General features: G+C 41.2%; 1 protein-coding gene across 1 annotated transcript in view; it reads right to left on the reverse strand.

Annotated features, from left to right (window-relative positions):
* Window positions 1-3,058: 3,058 nt before the first annotated feature.
* LOC122561112 (adhesion G protein-coupled receptor A3) overlaps window positions 3,059-15,904 on the reverse strand; it is a 522,394-nt gene continuing 509,548 nt past the window's right edge. Inside the window, exons 18-19 of the mRNA XM_043712551.1 lie at window positions 8,488-8,583; window positions 3,059-5,795 (exon numbers count right to left, since the gene is read on the reverse strand). Coding sequence (XP_043568486.1) covers window positions 4,559-5,795; window positions 8,488-8,583 — 1,333 coding nt within the window. The 3' untranslated portion in view covers window positions 3,059-4,558. The remainder of the gene's footprint in view (window positions 5,796-8,487; window positions 8,584-15,904) is intronic.

Genomic DNA, 15,904 nt, shown 5'->3' on the forward strand with positions numbered 1-15,904 from the left:
CTAAGCAGAGTAAAAGAGCTAATTGTGACAAGGTAAATTTTGAGGGGGTGACGTCTTCCATCATTTTGCTGACGAGTCAAGGAAGCTGACAATGTGGTAATTGGCCAGATATGGATTGGTCTTCTGTCATGTCAAATGACACATATGAACAATTTTCTCATTATTGAATTGGTTTTTGTAGTTCCCATAGAGACCAATAAGGTCCAAAAGAAAACAATTAAAAGTTCTAGTTAATAGCTGAACATGAGACAACATAATTTCACGTTTTAGGATTTTAACTTCAACAAAATATTAAAAACAATGTTTTTGTAGGCAACTACAGGAAGGAAAGTTCATTTTTGAAATACTTACTTTACACTCTTCCACAGAATTATAGTCTTCATAGCAAACGGTTCCCAGTTACTTCCAGATTCCAATGGTACTCATTTCTCCATATCACAGAATCTTTACAGTGCAGACAAAAACCATTTAGCCCAATGAGCCTGCACTGACCCTCCAAAGAGCATCCCACCCCATCCCCACAATCCCTCATTTACCATGGTCACTCCAGCTAACCTGCACATCTTGGATTGTGGGAGGAATCCAGAGCACCTGGCAGAAATCCATGCAGACATGCCAAGAACATGTAAACACCGCACAGATATTCACCCAAGGCTGGAATTGAATTCAGATCCCTGGCACTGTGAGCCATCATAATGCCCACACGCAGTATCACTGAGTAACAACATCAATTGACTGCTTCCAGGCGTTTCCCTCCATCTTTGGAGAATCTCCCAAATTCACTACCAGCAGGAAAATCTACTGCAAAGCTTCCCCTTCTGCCCTAGCCCCACAGGATGAATCTCACAGATTGAATGGAAAACTATGTAATGTGACTCTTTGGCTATTGACTATTTTCCTCCAGCATCTGGCTTCAGTAACTTGCAGAGAACCTGAAGTTTCTTGACTCTGCGACCACGCCATCTGCTTCTTCTTTCTTTCTTCTGCCTAAAAGCTTGGAGCTGGAAAGTCTATTTTCTGCTGATATCGCTGCCCTTGTTTTTTGTTCCCAGGTGTGAGAACTTGCACTTCCCTCAGCAGGTAGCTTGATTTAGTCAAACATGACATCAGGCAGTATCTAAGATAGTCACATAGCTCCTTTACTTTTAACCTAGACTTAAATAAGCCGTCATAGAGTCATAGAGACGTACGGCATGGAAACAGACCCTTTGGTCCAACCCGTCCATGCCGACCAGATATCCCAACCCAATCTAGTCCCACCTGCCAGCACCTGGCCCATATCCCTCCAAACCCTTCCTATTCATATACCCATCCAAATGCCTCTTAAATGTTGCAATTGTACCAGCCTCCACCACTTCCTGTGGCAGCTCATTCCTTACACCTACCACCCTCTGTGTGAAAACTTTGCCCCTTAGGTCTCTTTTATATCTTTCCCCTCTCACCCTAAACCTATGCCCTCTAGTTCTGGACTCCTCCAGCCAAGGGAAAAGACTTTGCCTATTCACTCTATCCATGCCCTTCATAATTTTGTAAACCTCTATAAGGTCACCCCTCAGCCTCCGATGCTCCAGGGAAAAATGCCCCAGCCTGTTCAGCCTCTCCCTATAGCTCAAATCCTCCAACCCTGGCAACATCCTTTTCTGAACCTTTTCAAGTTTCACAACATCTTTCCGATAGGAAGGAGACCAGAATTGCACACAATATTCCAACAGTGGCTTAACCAACGTCCTGTACAGCTGCAACATGACCCCCTAATTCCTGTACTCAATACTCTGACCAATAAAAGAAAGCATACCAAACGCCTTCTTCACTATCCTACCTACCTGCAACTCCACTTTCAAGGAGCTATGAACCTGCACTCCAAGGTCTCTTTGTTCAGCAACACTCCCTAGGACCTTACAAGTAAGTGTATAAATCCTACTAAGATTTGCTTTCCCAAAATGCAGCTCCTCACATTTATCTGAATTAAAGCTAAAACATAATAATCACAAAAACGTCATAACTGCAATAATGCCATTGAAGCACCTGGGCTTGGATAGCCAGTACTGAGCTTTAGACATGAATTGTATATATCTTCGAGGATATTGTCCTTAGCATATCCAGTGCACTCACATCGGCTTTAGTCAACATATAGTCACTCAAAGCCAAAATGCCTGAATAATGATATCTAAATCTACAATAATTGATTTCTACTGGATAATGTTTTGCTCCTGCTGCCAATAGCTCACAGCACCTCAAAGATGTCCAACTTTAAGCATTTATGCCTCTGCCTTTACTGTCTTTAGCAAAAGGGTAAAGACATGATACATATAATGGGTGTATTCAGTTAAGATGAGTTTCATGTATTGTGGTAAGCTCGAATAATTCTCACAGATAGACATGTTGAGAACAGACATGCTACCACTTAACAAAAGTCAAGGAAATTACTTCCTGTTTTTATTTCCTTCATCATCTGGTGCCAGGCCATTCCAGAAGTTATGCCCTTCAAACTCAGCCCACATATTCAGTTGTGTTATCACCAAACTACTTGACTGACATTTAAATGCATATTCAGTCCCTTTGCTTCTCTTACTTTCCTTTAGTTTCACATTGAGGAGTACAGATTCTTCAATTGGGGATTGGTGGCAACTGATTATCTGCTGAAAATTCTTTCGTCTTGTTTGACTTCAAAGGACAAAACCTTCCTCACCTTGTTTCCACAAATTATGTAGAAAATTGAGAGAATGTACACTATCTTGCATTGGAACTGTCTGGTTCCAGAAAAACAAGCCATGCGTAGCTTTATGTATTCAAGGTACATAAGCCTATGGTAGAGAAAGGACCAGAAAGTTATGGTGATATGGTTGCAGGAAGCGGGGTGGGTTAAGCATAATGCAGCCAATGTTGCCCATTCCTGGAATTGAGTGGCTTATGAGGCCACTTTTGAGGGCTGTTAGTGTCAACCACATTGTTGTGAGATTGGAATCATACATAGACCAGTGCAAATAAAACCAGTAGGTTTCTGTTCCTAAAGGCAGCAATGAACAAGGTGAGATTTAATGAAAAGCGGACAGTTTCACAGCTGGATTTACTTATACAATACTTTTTATTTCTCGATTTTTAAGAACTGCCATGTTGGAATTTGACCACAAGTTACCTGGATTACTAGTCCAGTAATAACTGCAGTGCTACCATACCTTTAAATACACCAGACTAAAATAAAGTTAGCTAATAATAAGATAACTAGTAATTTGATACGATAAACTGCAGTTACTGTAACATTATGACTATTATATTTCTGTTCAATGCATTCCCTTACGTGGGAAACTAGATGGATCAAATGCAACTGGTGTTACCTGAATTCACATTTATATTGTAATGAAGATGACTGAATATATACTTAAAAACAATCTTATTAAAATAGATGACAAACTGGATTTGAAGGTTTTTTTGCTGTTTTTACTAATAGACATGGTGATATCTGCATTTACCGAAAACAACAATTCATTATACAGTGTACACTGTAACATACAACAGGCACTGCATGCTCTGCACAGACAACCGAAAACTGTCATCTCTAGCACAGTTATCGCATTAACCTTATACATGTGCTGTGGCACTTTAGCTAGTGAAGGAGTTCAATGACTATGTTTTGCTTTACGGTTCAATTGCATGGATTAAAAAAAAAGCTATTGGCTTTTACATCACCAAAATAATTAGTTTTTACACATAATAGCAGATGACAAAATACTGATGGTTTAACTGAACAAAAATCATGCATGTTACACTAACATGTACTGTATGCCTTACAATAGACTCAATACACAATTTCTTCCTATAAAGTTAAAGAGCCAATACCCTTTTATATTTAATTTAGTGGGAAAGGTTTCTTCTGTATTCTTTGTGAAAAATTGGAATTCATCTATATTACTGAGGCTTACAATTTAAACTTAGCACACAAGAGAAATCATCCCCTCATGTGCCAAGTAAAATAAAAGTTCCACAGTTAATTTACTGAATGCAGGATTCTGTTAAAAGTTTTATTAATGACATATTCCAATGAATAACCAGGATTTTCAGGAAAAAATAATTAGAAATGATAAATTTATCCTCTGAAGAAATTGCACATGATATTGTTTCTACGAATGATTAGGGAAACTTTAACAGGCATTAGGACGGTACTTAAGTTAGCCATCCAAAGGGCTACTGTCTCTTTAGTGTAACAGTAATGCTTACCTTAATTTGTGGCTCCTTACTTCGAAGAAACCAATACATTGAAAAAAAAATCCAAAGCTTCAACATAATTGTGATATATCTGCAGACTAACTTTTCAACAACGTCCACATTGTGGTAACACAAATGCATCGTTTGTAGTTTGAAATACAAATACATTATATAATACTGCTCTCATGATACTTTGTATGTGCTGTACAAATATAGATGTATACATACAAATATGCAAATGTTACTTGAAATCTGCACAATGAATTATGTAAACAAACACATAAGCATTATACAAAATTTATATACAACTTTTGTAGCAATAATGATTTAAATTTGTAGTCATGAAACTTAAAAACTACACAGTAGTTTCATTTTTCCAAGGACCAGTCCTTATATTTCCTGTACTGTCTGAAGTATAAATGATGGCTTCATGCAGGTTTCCCTTCAGTATTCCATTTTGGTTGGTTACACTTAGAGGACATGATTGTCTCCGTGACTGCATCTCAAACGTAACTCCTTGGTGTAAAGCTTCGGTACTGACACCACTGTCTACAGCTTTATTGCATCCATATAGCACTGTGCTGGCATCACTACTTTCAGGCTGGCAGACATTGGGGCACTGATCACTTTTTGCACAGACAACTTGCCTTTGGATGGACTGGCTGTCCTGGACACTGTGATGACTTTCTGTATGTGAGCTATGGACACTTCCATCTATGCTGGAAGGGATATGATAAGCGTATTCTCTCTGGGCTGCTGACCTGCTGTGCCGAACAAAGTGTCGCGGTTTAGTTCGGCTTTTTTGACATCTGTGGATATGCATTCCCGATCGACATGTACCATCAGCTCGCAGATGAATGTCCCCATCGTCATCAATAATTTGTTCACTGTGCACTTTAGCACAACATGGTGTAACTGGTGAAAGACAATTTACATGATTTTGGACGGCCTGTAGATTAGTTAGCTTACAGAGTCCAGACACTGAATGATTGCAACTGGATGATGATTTACTGGGACATGGAGAATCCAGGAGACATGGGACATGAAGCTGAGCATCGCCGTTCATGGTTACCTGGGGACGAACGTTCATTTGAACAGCGTATGTATTCCTATTGGATTTGCAGCAGGACCACCAACAATGCCAGACATCATCACGTTTTGCACAGTGGTGAACCAGAATAAAGAGTCCGAGAGTTACTGAGACTGCTCCATATAAGCAACTGAATATCATATCTAGGAAATGTCCTTGTGAGACTGCGAGGGCTCCAAAAGTCCACATAGCAATAAAAAGAAACAGAGTGAATACAGAAGCACGAAGCTGAGCCTTAAATGAATGCTCGTTTTCCAGCATTGAAGAAGAAACCATTGAACATGTGTGCGACACAGAGCTGGAGTCCGTTACATGACTGGGGCCTACCTCTGTGCTGGCCAATCGTTGTTGCTCTTCTGTCATCTCCTTTAGCTCATACTTCTTCCCTGGGTGTCGTTTCAATTGCACTAATGTACACAGAAAATAGACACAACTAACAAGCACAATGAAAGCAGCAGGCCCATAAAATGCACCAAGGCTAGGCTCCCATGCCATCCAGCAACTGTGAATAAAGAGAAATACAATGAAACAGGAAAATGATAAAGACCTAGAACTGAACCCAGAAAGTATCCAACCAAAATAATCTGACCTCAAAGTACAAACCAGAAGAAACAGTCATGGTACACTTTATAATCAGATCCCACTGCAGAAGTTTTTTCTCACTCAAACACTGCAAGTGACAATTACCTCCGGAGGCAGTTGGTAACAGACACTCAATATTGCACTCCATTCAAAAATGGGGTGAGTGCAAACTGGGCTGCTGATTCACTACAAACCACTTTACAATACTTTCCAAGGATTCTGACAAATCCATTGCTGATTAAACCAAGACTGAGCCTATAATTATCTACAAATTTGATCATTAATGAAAAAAAATCTTCTCAGAAGGTTCATCATGTAATCAGCTCTGTGCAAATAGATATGATACCCAGCAACATCACACTATTCAATTGAAGTTGGTCACTTCCTAATGTTAAGCTGCTTTTCGTTTCTTTGGGCAGGAGTGTCACACTGCCTATTTTTAATGAAAAGAAGGAGCTCTGCCTTTCTGACAGATTTTGATCAGGGTTCCCTCATAAATGTGGAGCCATATGCTCATTCTAACAGTTCTTTCTTTCGGGTGGAATGTTCATATGTAAGACAAATTGTGCTCACTTTTCATAGCAGTCGACTGCTGTATTCAGGCATCCAGAAAGCTTCTTTGACAGCTGCAGTCAAATAGTAAGTACATAAAAGTATGGTTGCTCAGGTGCTGGAAGAGTAAGTGCCAGATGGGTAGGAAGATGCCAGCTGGATAGGGTAACAGCTGAGTAGGATGCGGGTTGCCAGTGGGAGGATACCAGATTGGTAAGGAATGAATGCTGGGGATAGGTTGACAGATGGGAAAATAATATGCCAAGTGAATAGGGTGTCAAGTGGGAAGAGGCCAAGAGTGCAAAGTGGCAAGGAGGCCAGGTAAATGATACAATGTTTTGAGTTGATCGGGTTGGGTAGGAGAAATCTGTTCTGATGTTGGGGTGGCGGGGATCTATTTCTCCTGGGGGTCAGGACAAGCAGCATGGGAAGGTAGGAGAGCAGTGTGTAGTGGGGGAAGTGGGGCCAAATTTGGAGTAGGCATAAACAGTGGTGGGGGAAGCGGGGAGCGTCAGGTGCTAAGCAGGAGAAAGGGATATCGGGTCCTGGAGAGTGTCAAGCCATGGTCTGGGGAGTGTAAGTGGTCTGGCAGAAGTGTAGTTGGGTTGTGTGAGTTAAGTGTAGTGTCAGTTATAGAATCGCAGAGGTGTACAACACGGAAAGAGACCCTTCTGTTCAACGCGTCCATGCTGACCAGGTATTCAAACCTAATCTAGTCCCATTTGCCACCACCTGGCCCATATCCCTCTAAGCCATTCATATACCCATCAAGATGCCTTTTAAATGTTGCAATTGTACCAGCCTCCACCACTTCCTCTGGCAGCTCATTCCATACATGCACCACCCTCTGTTTGAAAAAGTTGCTCCTTAGGTCCCTTTTATATTAGATTAGATTTTTTTTAGATTAGATTTTGATTACAGTGTGGAAACAGGCCCCCCGGCCCAACAAGTCCACACCGACCCGCCGAAGCGCAACCCACCCAGACCCACTCCCCAACATTTACCCCTTCACCTAACACTACGGGCAATTTAGCATAGCCAATTCACCTTACCTGCACATTTTTGGATTGTGGGAGGAAACCGGAGCACCCGGAGGAAACCCACGCAGACACGGGGAGAATGTGCAAACTCCACACAGAGAGTCACCTGAGGCGGGAATTGAACCCGGGTCTCTGGCACTGTGAGGCAGCAGTGCTAACCACTGTGCCACCGTATCTTTCCCCTTTCATGCTAAACCTATGCCCTTTATTTCTGGACTCCCCAACCCCAGGGAAAAGATATTGTCTGTTTATCCTATCCATGCCCCTCATCATTTTATAAACCTCAGCCTCTGGTGCTCCAGCCTATTCAGCCTTTCCTTATAGCTCTAATCCTTAACTCTGGCAACAATCTTGTAAATCTTTTCTGAACCCTTTCAAGTTTCACAACGTCTTTCTGATAGGAAGGAGACCAGAATTGCACGCAATATTCCAAAAGTGGCCTCACCAACATCCTGTAGAGCCGCAACATGACCTGTGAACTCCTATACATTGAATAGTTACACAGGCGATTATATATTTAATAGTCTGAGTAACTATTTCCTGAGTTTCCTGCATTTCCTGAGTAACTATTTACTTAATTTCATTAGGAACCTTCAAATTCACTGACTGACTTGAAGACTTTTAGGAGCATCCAAGTGTAAAGGAATTGGCAAGTGAAAAATTAAATTTCCCATTCAATTTCTTTGGAGGTTGCTGCAATGAACAACTCCCACCAACATTACAATAATAACTGTCTAAACATTAGAAAAGCCAGCCCACTGTGTTTAACAAATAGAGTCCACCAGGACTCAGACCCACTTTCACAGTACATGATAAAGTATGTGATAAAAAAATAAACGACTCCTTTCATGTACATTTTCCTTTATAAAATCTGACTGCACAGAAAATATGATAACTGAAAGATCAAGGAATTATCTACCAGTGCATGTGGTGCCTTGGGGAAGTGCAATCCCCAAACACCAAGAAACAAGATCTCCAAACTCAGCAAAGTGATGTTGAACAAATATAAAGGCTACTTACTATGGTGCATTGTCTTCACTCCCATAATTGTTGATATTTGTTGCAGCAGTGATCCCACAAATTATGAAAGGAATGCCTCCTCCAATCAAATAAAACCTGATTAAAGATCACAGCAGAATTAAAATGACAAGAAAATAATTTCCTCTCCCTGAATAGGTAGAGAAAATTTCAGATTAATACATTTCAGATAACAAGAAATACAGAGGACAATTTTGCATTAACCCTAACAAAATGCAGTAAAATCATAAACGGTTGATACAATGGTACTTCAAAGGAATGGATGTGTACCAGCTCCCAAATGGTTTCCTTGGGTCTGCACTGCAAATGACCTGAATTTTTTGCACATCATCATTAACCTTGATCAGGTGTTGATTGGAATATATGAAAGGGTATAGGCAATGGAAGCTTGCAACCACTGTCTGTGAGTAGATATTTGTTGGGAATTTTTAACAGGCTTGGATGGATGGATACCAGAGATGGGTCCAAAGTGGCAATTATGCCCTGGATGTAGGTTTGCTCGCTGCGCTGGAAGGTCCATTTTCCAGCTCTGCGAGTGAACCTACATCCAGAACCTCAACCTGAGCTACAAATCTTCTCAAAGCTCGGTAATTATGCCCATTTGGTCCATGTTATTGAGGCAGCCTTCCACAGAGTGTGGGACCTCCCGTGCAAATAGAATGGTGGACACCAGTGGGTGGAGGATTTAACACTTTTTTGTTCAGATCATTTTCAATATATTTCTGTTAAAAGCTGATAAGTAACTTTGGGCACTTTGAAGTATTTGTATGAACTTGCTACTTTAACAATACTTAAATATTCTTGCATTCAAGTCAAGTTTTATATTCAAACTTACTACAATAACGAATTCATACAAGATTAAATGTAAAATGAATCATATATTCCTGCAGATAATTGCCAATTACAAAACTATATTTAACATCACATTATGGTATTGAAAATTCACCCAAGGCAGATGCTTGTAAAATGAGACTGCTTATCACATAGTATGACATAATTACATCACATTATAAGTTCTTCATTTATGTAGCTAGGACTGAATATATTTAAAATAGGAATTATTAATAAAATTGGCACAGCTCTTTATTGAAGAGGCAGGTCAATAGACCTCTCCAGTTCTTATAAAGCTTCCCAGTTAGCGGCTTCTGAATTGGTTTATGCAGTGTGTACAAAGATGGGAAAATGAATCACTTAGTCAAACATACTTAAACATATTCTGAACCCTGCCTCATAATGTGGCACTGTGTTGCACCTACAATGTTTTTAGCTTGCTTAAACAGACAATGGCAGATAGTGCACTAAGGCTTAGTGTTAGTGTACTATTTAAAAAAAATCTTATTGTATTACCAGTTACACAGGGGAGATGATGCAGTCATAATGCTAATGGATTAGTGAATTGGAGGCCTCTGCTATAGGTTCAAACAGCTTTACTTTTTATTCACTCAAAGAATGTGTGCATTGCTGACTGGATCAGCATTCCCGCTCATTCCTATTGGCCCCTGAACTGTGTGGTTTGCTAGGCCATTTCAGAGGGCAGTTAGGAGTCAACCACATTGCCGTGGGTCTGGAGTCACACATTGGTTAGCGCAGGCAAAGATGGTCTGTTTCCGGGAGAGCAGGGGTTGAGTGAACTAGATTTGTAAACAAAAATTCTTTGAATTTGATTATAAAAAAAATCTGGAACTTTAATTCCATCATCTGCTGTGGGTGGGATTCGGACCTGGTTGCCTGGGTAATCAGTCCAGTGACAATACCACTAGGACATCACCTCTCCATGCAATTGAAATTCAATGAATAAATCTGCATTTGATTGCTAGTTCCATCTATTAACTACCATTGATTACCATGAAAACCGATATGGTCATTACTGTCCTTTAGGGAAGGAAATCTGTGATCTTTAACCTGCCTGGCTGACAGGTGACTCCAGATTCATAGTAATATGGCTGACTCTTAATTGTACTTGGAAATGGCTGAGCCAGCTATTCAATGCAACAGCAATTAGAAATGGTCAACAAATGCTGGCCTTATCAGTGACACACACATCCACAGGCCGATAAATAAAACTAAAGATATGTATAATCAAACCATTTTCCATTAAAATCGCAAATTCAAAGATTTTATAATACCTAAACGATGCATATTTAGAAATTCAAAATATTGCAATTTCCGCATAATTCCTATTGGATAACATTAGAAAATCCTTGAATACTAATTAATTGCGTCCATGAATAAACAGACAGGCAAGGTCCCCATGCAATTTAATGCATTTCAGACAAAGCGTGTGAACTGATCAATTCAAAATGATTCCTGAAATTGTATTGCTACTGTACACACGAGAATTAAACCTAAATGAATGACTAGAGATTTTAGGGCTCTGTTTGAAAGTCAATTACGATCAAGATGTCCTTTTCTCTTTCACAAAAAGAGAACCACTGTAATCAGTGATCAGGATGACAGTTTCCGCCTGCTTATTAACCTAATGTTCTGGAACATTTGCAGTCATCACCAGCAGACAGGATGATTAAGATTTAGCATGCTTGCCTTCCTTGTTCAGACCTTTGGGTATCAGAGTTTAGACATCATATTGAGGTTGTACTAGACATTGGCAAGTCCTCTTCTGGAGTACTGTGTGCAGTTCTGGTCATCTTGTTATAGGGAGGATATTATTAAACCAGAGAGGGTTCAGAAAAGATTTACAAAATTTGCTAGGAATGGAGGGCTTGAGATATAAAAATAGACTGGAACATTTTTCATTGGAGCCTAAGAGGTTGAGGGGTGACCTTATTGCGGGTCCAACAGGGGCACAGATAAGATCAATGATGAGGATCTTGCCCCTAGGCCAGGGGCATATTTTTAAGGTGAGAGGAGGAAGATATAAAGAGGACATGAGGGGGCAACTTCTTATTTTACACAGAGAGTGGTTAGTGTGTGGAATGAACTACCAGAGAAAGTGATGGAAGCAGGTACATTTACAACGTTTAAAAGACATTTGGGATAAGTTGATGAATAGGAAAGGTTTGGAGGGCTTTGGGCCAGACACAGGTAGGTAGGACTAGTTTAGTTTGAGAACATGGTTGGCAGGGACTGATTGGACTGGAAGGTTTGTTACCATGGCGCATGATTCTGTAAAGGTAAAGCAAGTGAAGTACTTAATTGAAAATGGAATGAAAATAAGTTTTTACTGAAATCAAGTAACACACTGCTAATGAAACAAGATGGAAATTGCTGAAGTACTAAAAGCTGCGGCAGGGGGGACTGGGTGTGCAGAGGAATTTTAACATGGGGAGCAGGTGGAATTCGATACAGGGTAGGTGATTGAACTAACAATAAATAGACAATAAATAGACAAGTTTGGGTAGATGCACTTGTAGTATATTGGTAGTGTTCATTCCTCTGAACCAGACTACCTGGCTTCAAGTCCCACCTGCTCCAGAGGTAGGTCATAACATCTCTCAATGGTGTGCCTAGAAAATATCTAGATGATCATGAGGAGGCTGGCACCAATATGCTAACTTCCAGCTTTTACTCAGACAGGGAGCAAATGCAGCCTGGGAATCAAGATGGCATTTTAAATACATTAAAAAGTCTGAAAGCCTAGAATTTAACACAATTTTCATTGTGGCTGAATAATGTTCCTTGGAAAGCTCGCAGCTGCAGAGAAGCAAGAAGAGCCTCTGATGAAAGATCACAGACTTAAATCAGTAAGTCCATTTCTCTCTCAATGGATACTGCCCAACTTCCTGAGCATTTTCCAATATCTTCTGAGTTTATTTATATTGGCCTCAGGGAGCACTCCTTGTGGATCAGGTGGAGCAAGGGTGCTCCCTCTCAATTCCCCAGCAGCCCATACCCAAACCATCAGAATCCCTTCCAACACTCCATACCAGCCCAGTATTACGAATCCAACCTTTCCTCCAACTCCATGGTATCATTCCATCTTCAACTCATGCTTCTTAGCCACACGGGATAACAATTTCATTCTTGTCTTAACACTTCTTTTGAGAGAAATCTCAACTCATTCCATCGCACAGCAATCCTGATGCAATTCACTGTAGCCCAAGTTCATTCCAGATAGACAGTAATGAGCGATGCCCTTACCTACCATCCCACCAGCATCCACATCCAGAAGATCATCAGCTGCCATTTCCGCCACCTCTAGTGAGATGCCACCACCTGACAGATATTCTCCTCACCTCCCTTGTCCGCCTTCCACAGGGACTGTTCCCTCTGGGACACCCTGATCCACTCTTCTTTCAGTCCCAACAATGCCCAACATCCCCACGGCACCTTCCCCTGCAGCCGCCGTAGATCGAATACCTGCTTATTTACCTCCTCCCTCCTAAGTATCCAAAGGTTCAAACATACCTTCCAGGTGAAGCAACACTTTACCTGCACTTCTCACAATCTAGTCTACTGCATTCTCTGCTCACAATGTGGCCTCCTATACATTGAGGAAACAAAGCGTAGACTGTGACTGCTTCTCAGAACATCTAAGTTCTGCCCGCAAAAAAGACTCTGAGCTTCCTGTTGCCGCCCACTTTAAGACACCACCCTGTTGCTTGTCCAACATCTCTGGTGCAGTGTTTCAGTCAAGCTCAGTGCAAAATGGAAGAATAACATTTTCCATTTGGAAAAAATGTCCATATTATAGACAGGGTGGTGCTGGATATCTTAAAATGCAAAAAGGTGGATAAATCCCCAGCACCTGATCGGATGCACCCTGGAGCTCTGTGGGAAGCTAGGGTCCTTTGCTGAGATATTTGTATCGTTGATAGTCACAGGTGAGATGCCGGAAGACTGGGGGTTGGCTAACCTGGTGTCATTATTTAAGAAACGTGGTAAGGAAAAGCGAGGGAACTGTACACCGGTGAGCCTGATCCTGGTGGATAAGTTGTTCAGAGAGAATCCTGAGGGACAGGATCTACATGTATTTAGATAGCCAAAAACTGATTGGGGATAGTCAAAATGGCTTTATGCATAGAAAATCATGTATCACAAACTTAACTGAGTTTTTTGAAGAAGTAATGAAGAGGATTTATGAGGGTAGAGTGGTGGATGTGATCTATTTGGACTTCAGTAAGGCATTCAACAAGGTTCCTCATGGTGGACTGGTTAGCAAGGTTAGATCTCATGGAATACAGGGAGAACTAGCCATTTGGATACTGAACTGGCTCAAAGGTAGTAGACAGAGGGTGGTGGTGAGGGTTACTTTTCAGACTGGAGGCCTATGACCAGTGGAGTGCCACAAGGATCGGGGCTGGGTCCACTACTTATTGTCATTCATTTAAATGATTTGGATGTGAACATCTGAGGTATAGTTAGTAAGATGACACCAAAATTGGAGGTATAGTGGACAGCAAAGAAGATTACCTCAGGGTACAATAGGATCTTGATCAGATGCGCCAATAGGCTGAGCAATGGCAGATGGAGTTTAATTTAGATAAATATGAGGTTCTGCATTTTGGAAAGACAAATTAGGCAGGACATATACATTTAATGGTAAGGTCTTGGGGAATGATGCTGAACAAGGAGACCTTGGACTGCAGTTCATAGTTCCTTGAAAGTGGAGCACAGGTAGATAGGATAGTGAAGAAGGCATTTAGTAGGCTTTCCTTTATTGGTCAGAGCACTGATTCTTGTAGTTGGGAGGTCATGTTGCGGCTGTACAGTACATTGGTTCGGCCACTTTTGGAATATTCTGTGCAATTCTGGTCTCCTTCCTATAGGATGGATGCTGTGAAACTTGAAAGGGTTGAGAAAAGATTTACAAGGATGTTGCCAGGGTTGGAGGATTTGAGCTATAGGAAGAACTTGAATAGACTGGGGCAATTTTTCCCTGGAGCATTGGAGGCTGAGGGGTGACTTACAGAGGTTTATAAAATCATGAGGGACATGGACAGATCTTTTCACTGGGTTGGGGAGTCTAGAGGGTTTTAAGGTGTGAGGGGAAAGATTTAAAAGGGACCAAAGGGCAACTTTTTCATGCAGAGGGTGGTGCGTGTATGGAATGAACTGCCAGGGGAAGTGGTGGAAACTGGTACAATTAAAACATTTAAAAGGCACCTGGATGGGTGTATGAATAGGAAGGGTTTAGAGTGTGGTGCTGGAAAAGTACAACAGGTCAGGAAGCATCAGGAGCAGGAGAATCGACATTTCAGGCATAAGCCCTTCATCAGGAAACATGGTTTAGAGTGGTGTGAGCCAAATGCTGGCAAATGGGACTAGATTAATTTAGGATAACTGGTCAGCATGGACGAGTTGGACCGAAGGATCTGTTTCCATGCTATTCAATTCTATTACTCTGTTACTCTATGACTCAACATCAAGTTCAATAATTTTAGGGTCCCCCATGTCCTAGCCTCCTACCACATACACCAGGCCCAGATTCCTGATGAAGGGCTTTTGCCCGAAACATCAATTTCTCTCCTCCTTGGATGCTGCCTGACCTGCTGTGCTTTTCCAGCCCCACACTCTTGACTCTGATACTCCAGCATCTGCAGTCCTCACCTTTGCCTTGTTATCATATAGTCTGCCATTACACTATCCATTGTTAGCCACTAGCAATGTCCATTTACAGCTATTCACCCTCCCAGGCCAGATCATTATCGACTCATTTGCCTGTCCAACTGTTCTTCTCTCTCTTTGGGCTCCACCCATACCTATCATTTGCTCCTTACCCCCTTTCCCCCACCCTGTTTTTGTACATAAACTGACATTTTCCTCGCTACCATCACTTCTGAGGAACAGCCACTGGACCCAAAACATTAACTTTGATTTCTCTTCACAGATACTGCCCAGACCTGCTCAGCTTTTCTAGCGACATCTGTTTTTGTTTCTGATTTACAGCATCTGCAGTTCTTTCAGTTTTTAGACAGACATTAACAGCCACATGGTGATTTTACTGTTATTTAGTCAGATTTTACCAAAATCCACTGAATTGAATAATAATGTACTGATGAATTGGTAACTCAGTATAGGTACAACATTTAGTGATATCTACACTGAAATTTTCAGTTAATAATCACAAATTAATAGTAGTCCTTAGAGCCACCCAATTTCAAGCAGATTAAATTTAATATCCAGCTGGATTTAAAACATGCAGATGGACTGGGAGAATCAGGATGGTATTGAACCTCAAGAAAGAGACTTTGTGGAGTGCCTCAGAGATGGGTTCTTAGAACAGTTGGTGCTGGAGCCGACCAGGGAGAAGGCAATTCTGGATCTGGTATTGTGCAACGAACCAGAATTGGTCAGGGACCTCGAAGTGAAGGAGCCATTGGGAAGTAGTGACCATAATACAATAAGCTTCAATCTGGAATTTGAGAGGGAGAGGATACAATCGGAAGTGACAATTTTTCAGTTGAATAAAGGGAACTATGGAGCTATGAGGGAGGAGCTG

The sequence above is a fragment of the Chiloscyllium plagiosum genome, chromosome 22 (genome assembly GCF_004010195.1).
Source record: "Chiloscyllium plagiosum isolate BGI_BamShark_2017 chromosome 22, ASM401019v2, whole genome shotgun sequence".
NCBI classification, from domain to species: domain Eukaryota; kingdom Metazoa; phylum Chordata; class Chondrichthyes; order Orectolobiformes; family Hemiscylliidae; genus Chiloscyllium; species Chiloscyllium plagiosum.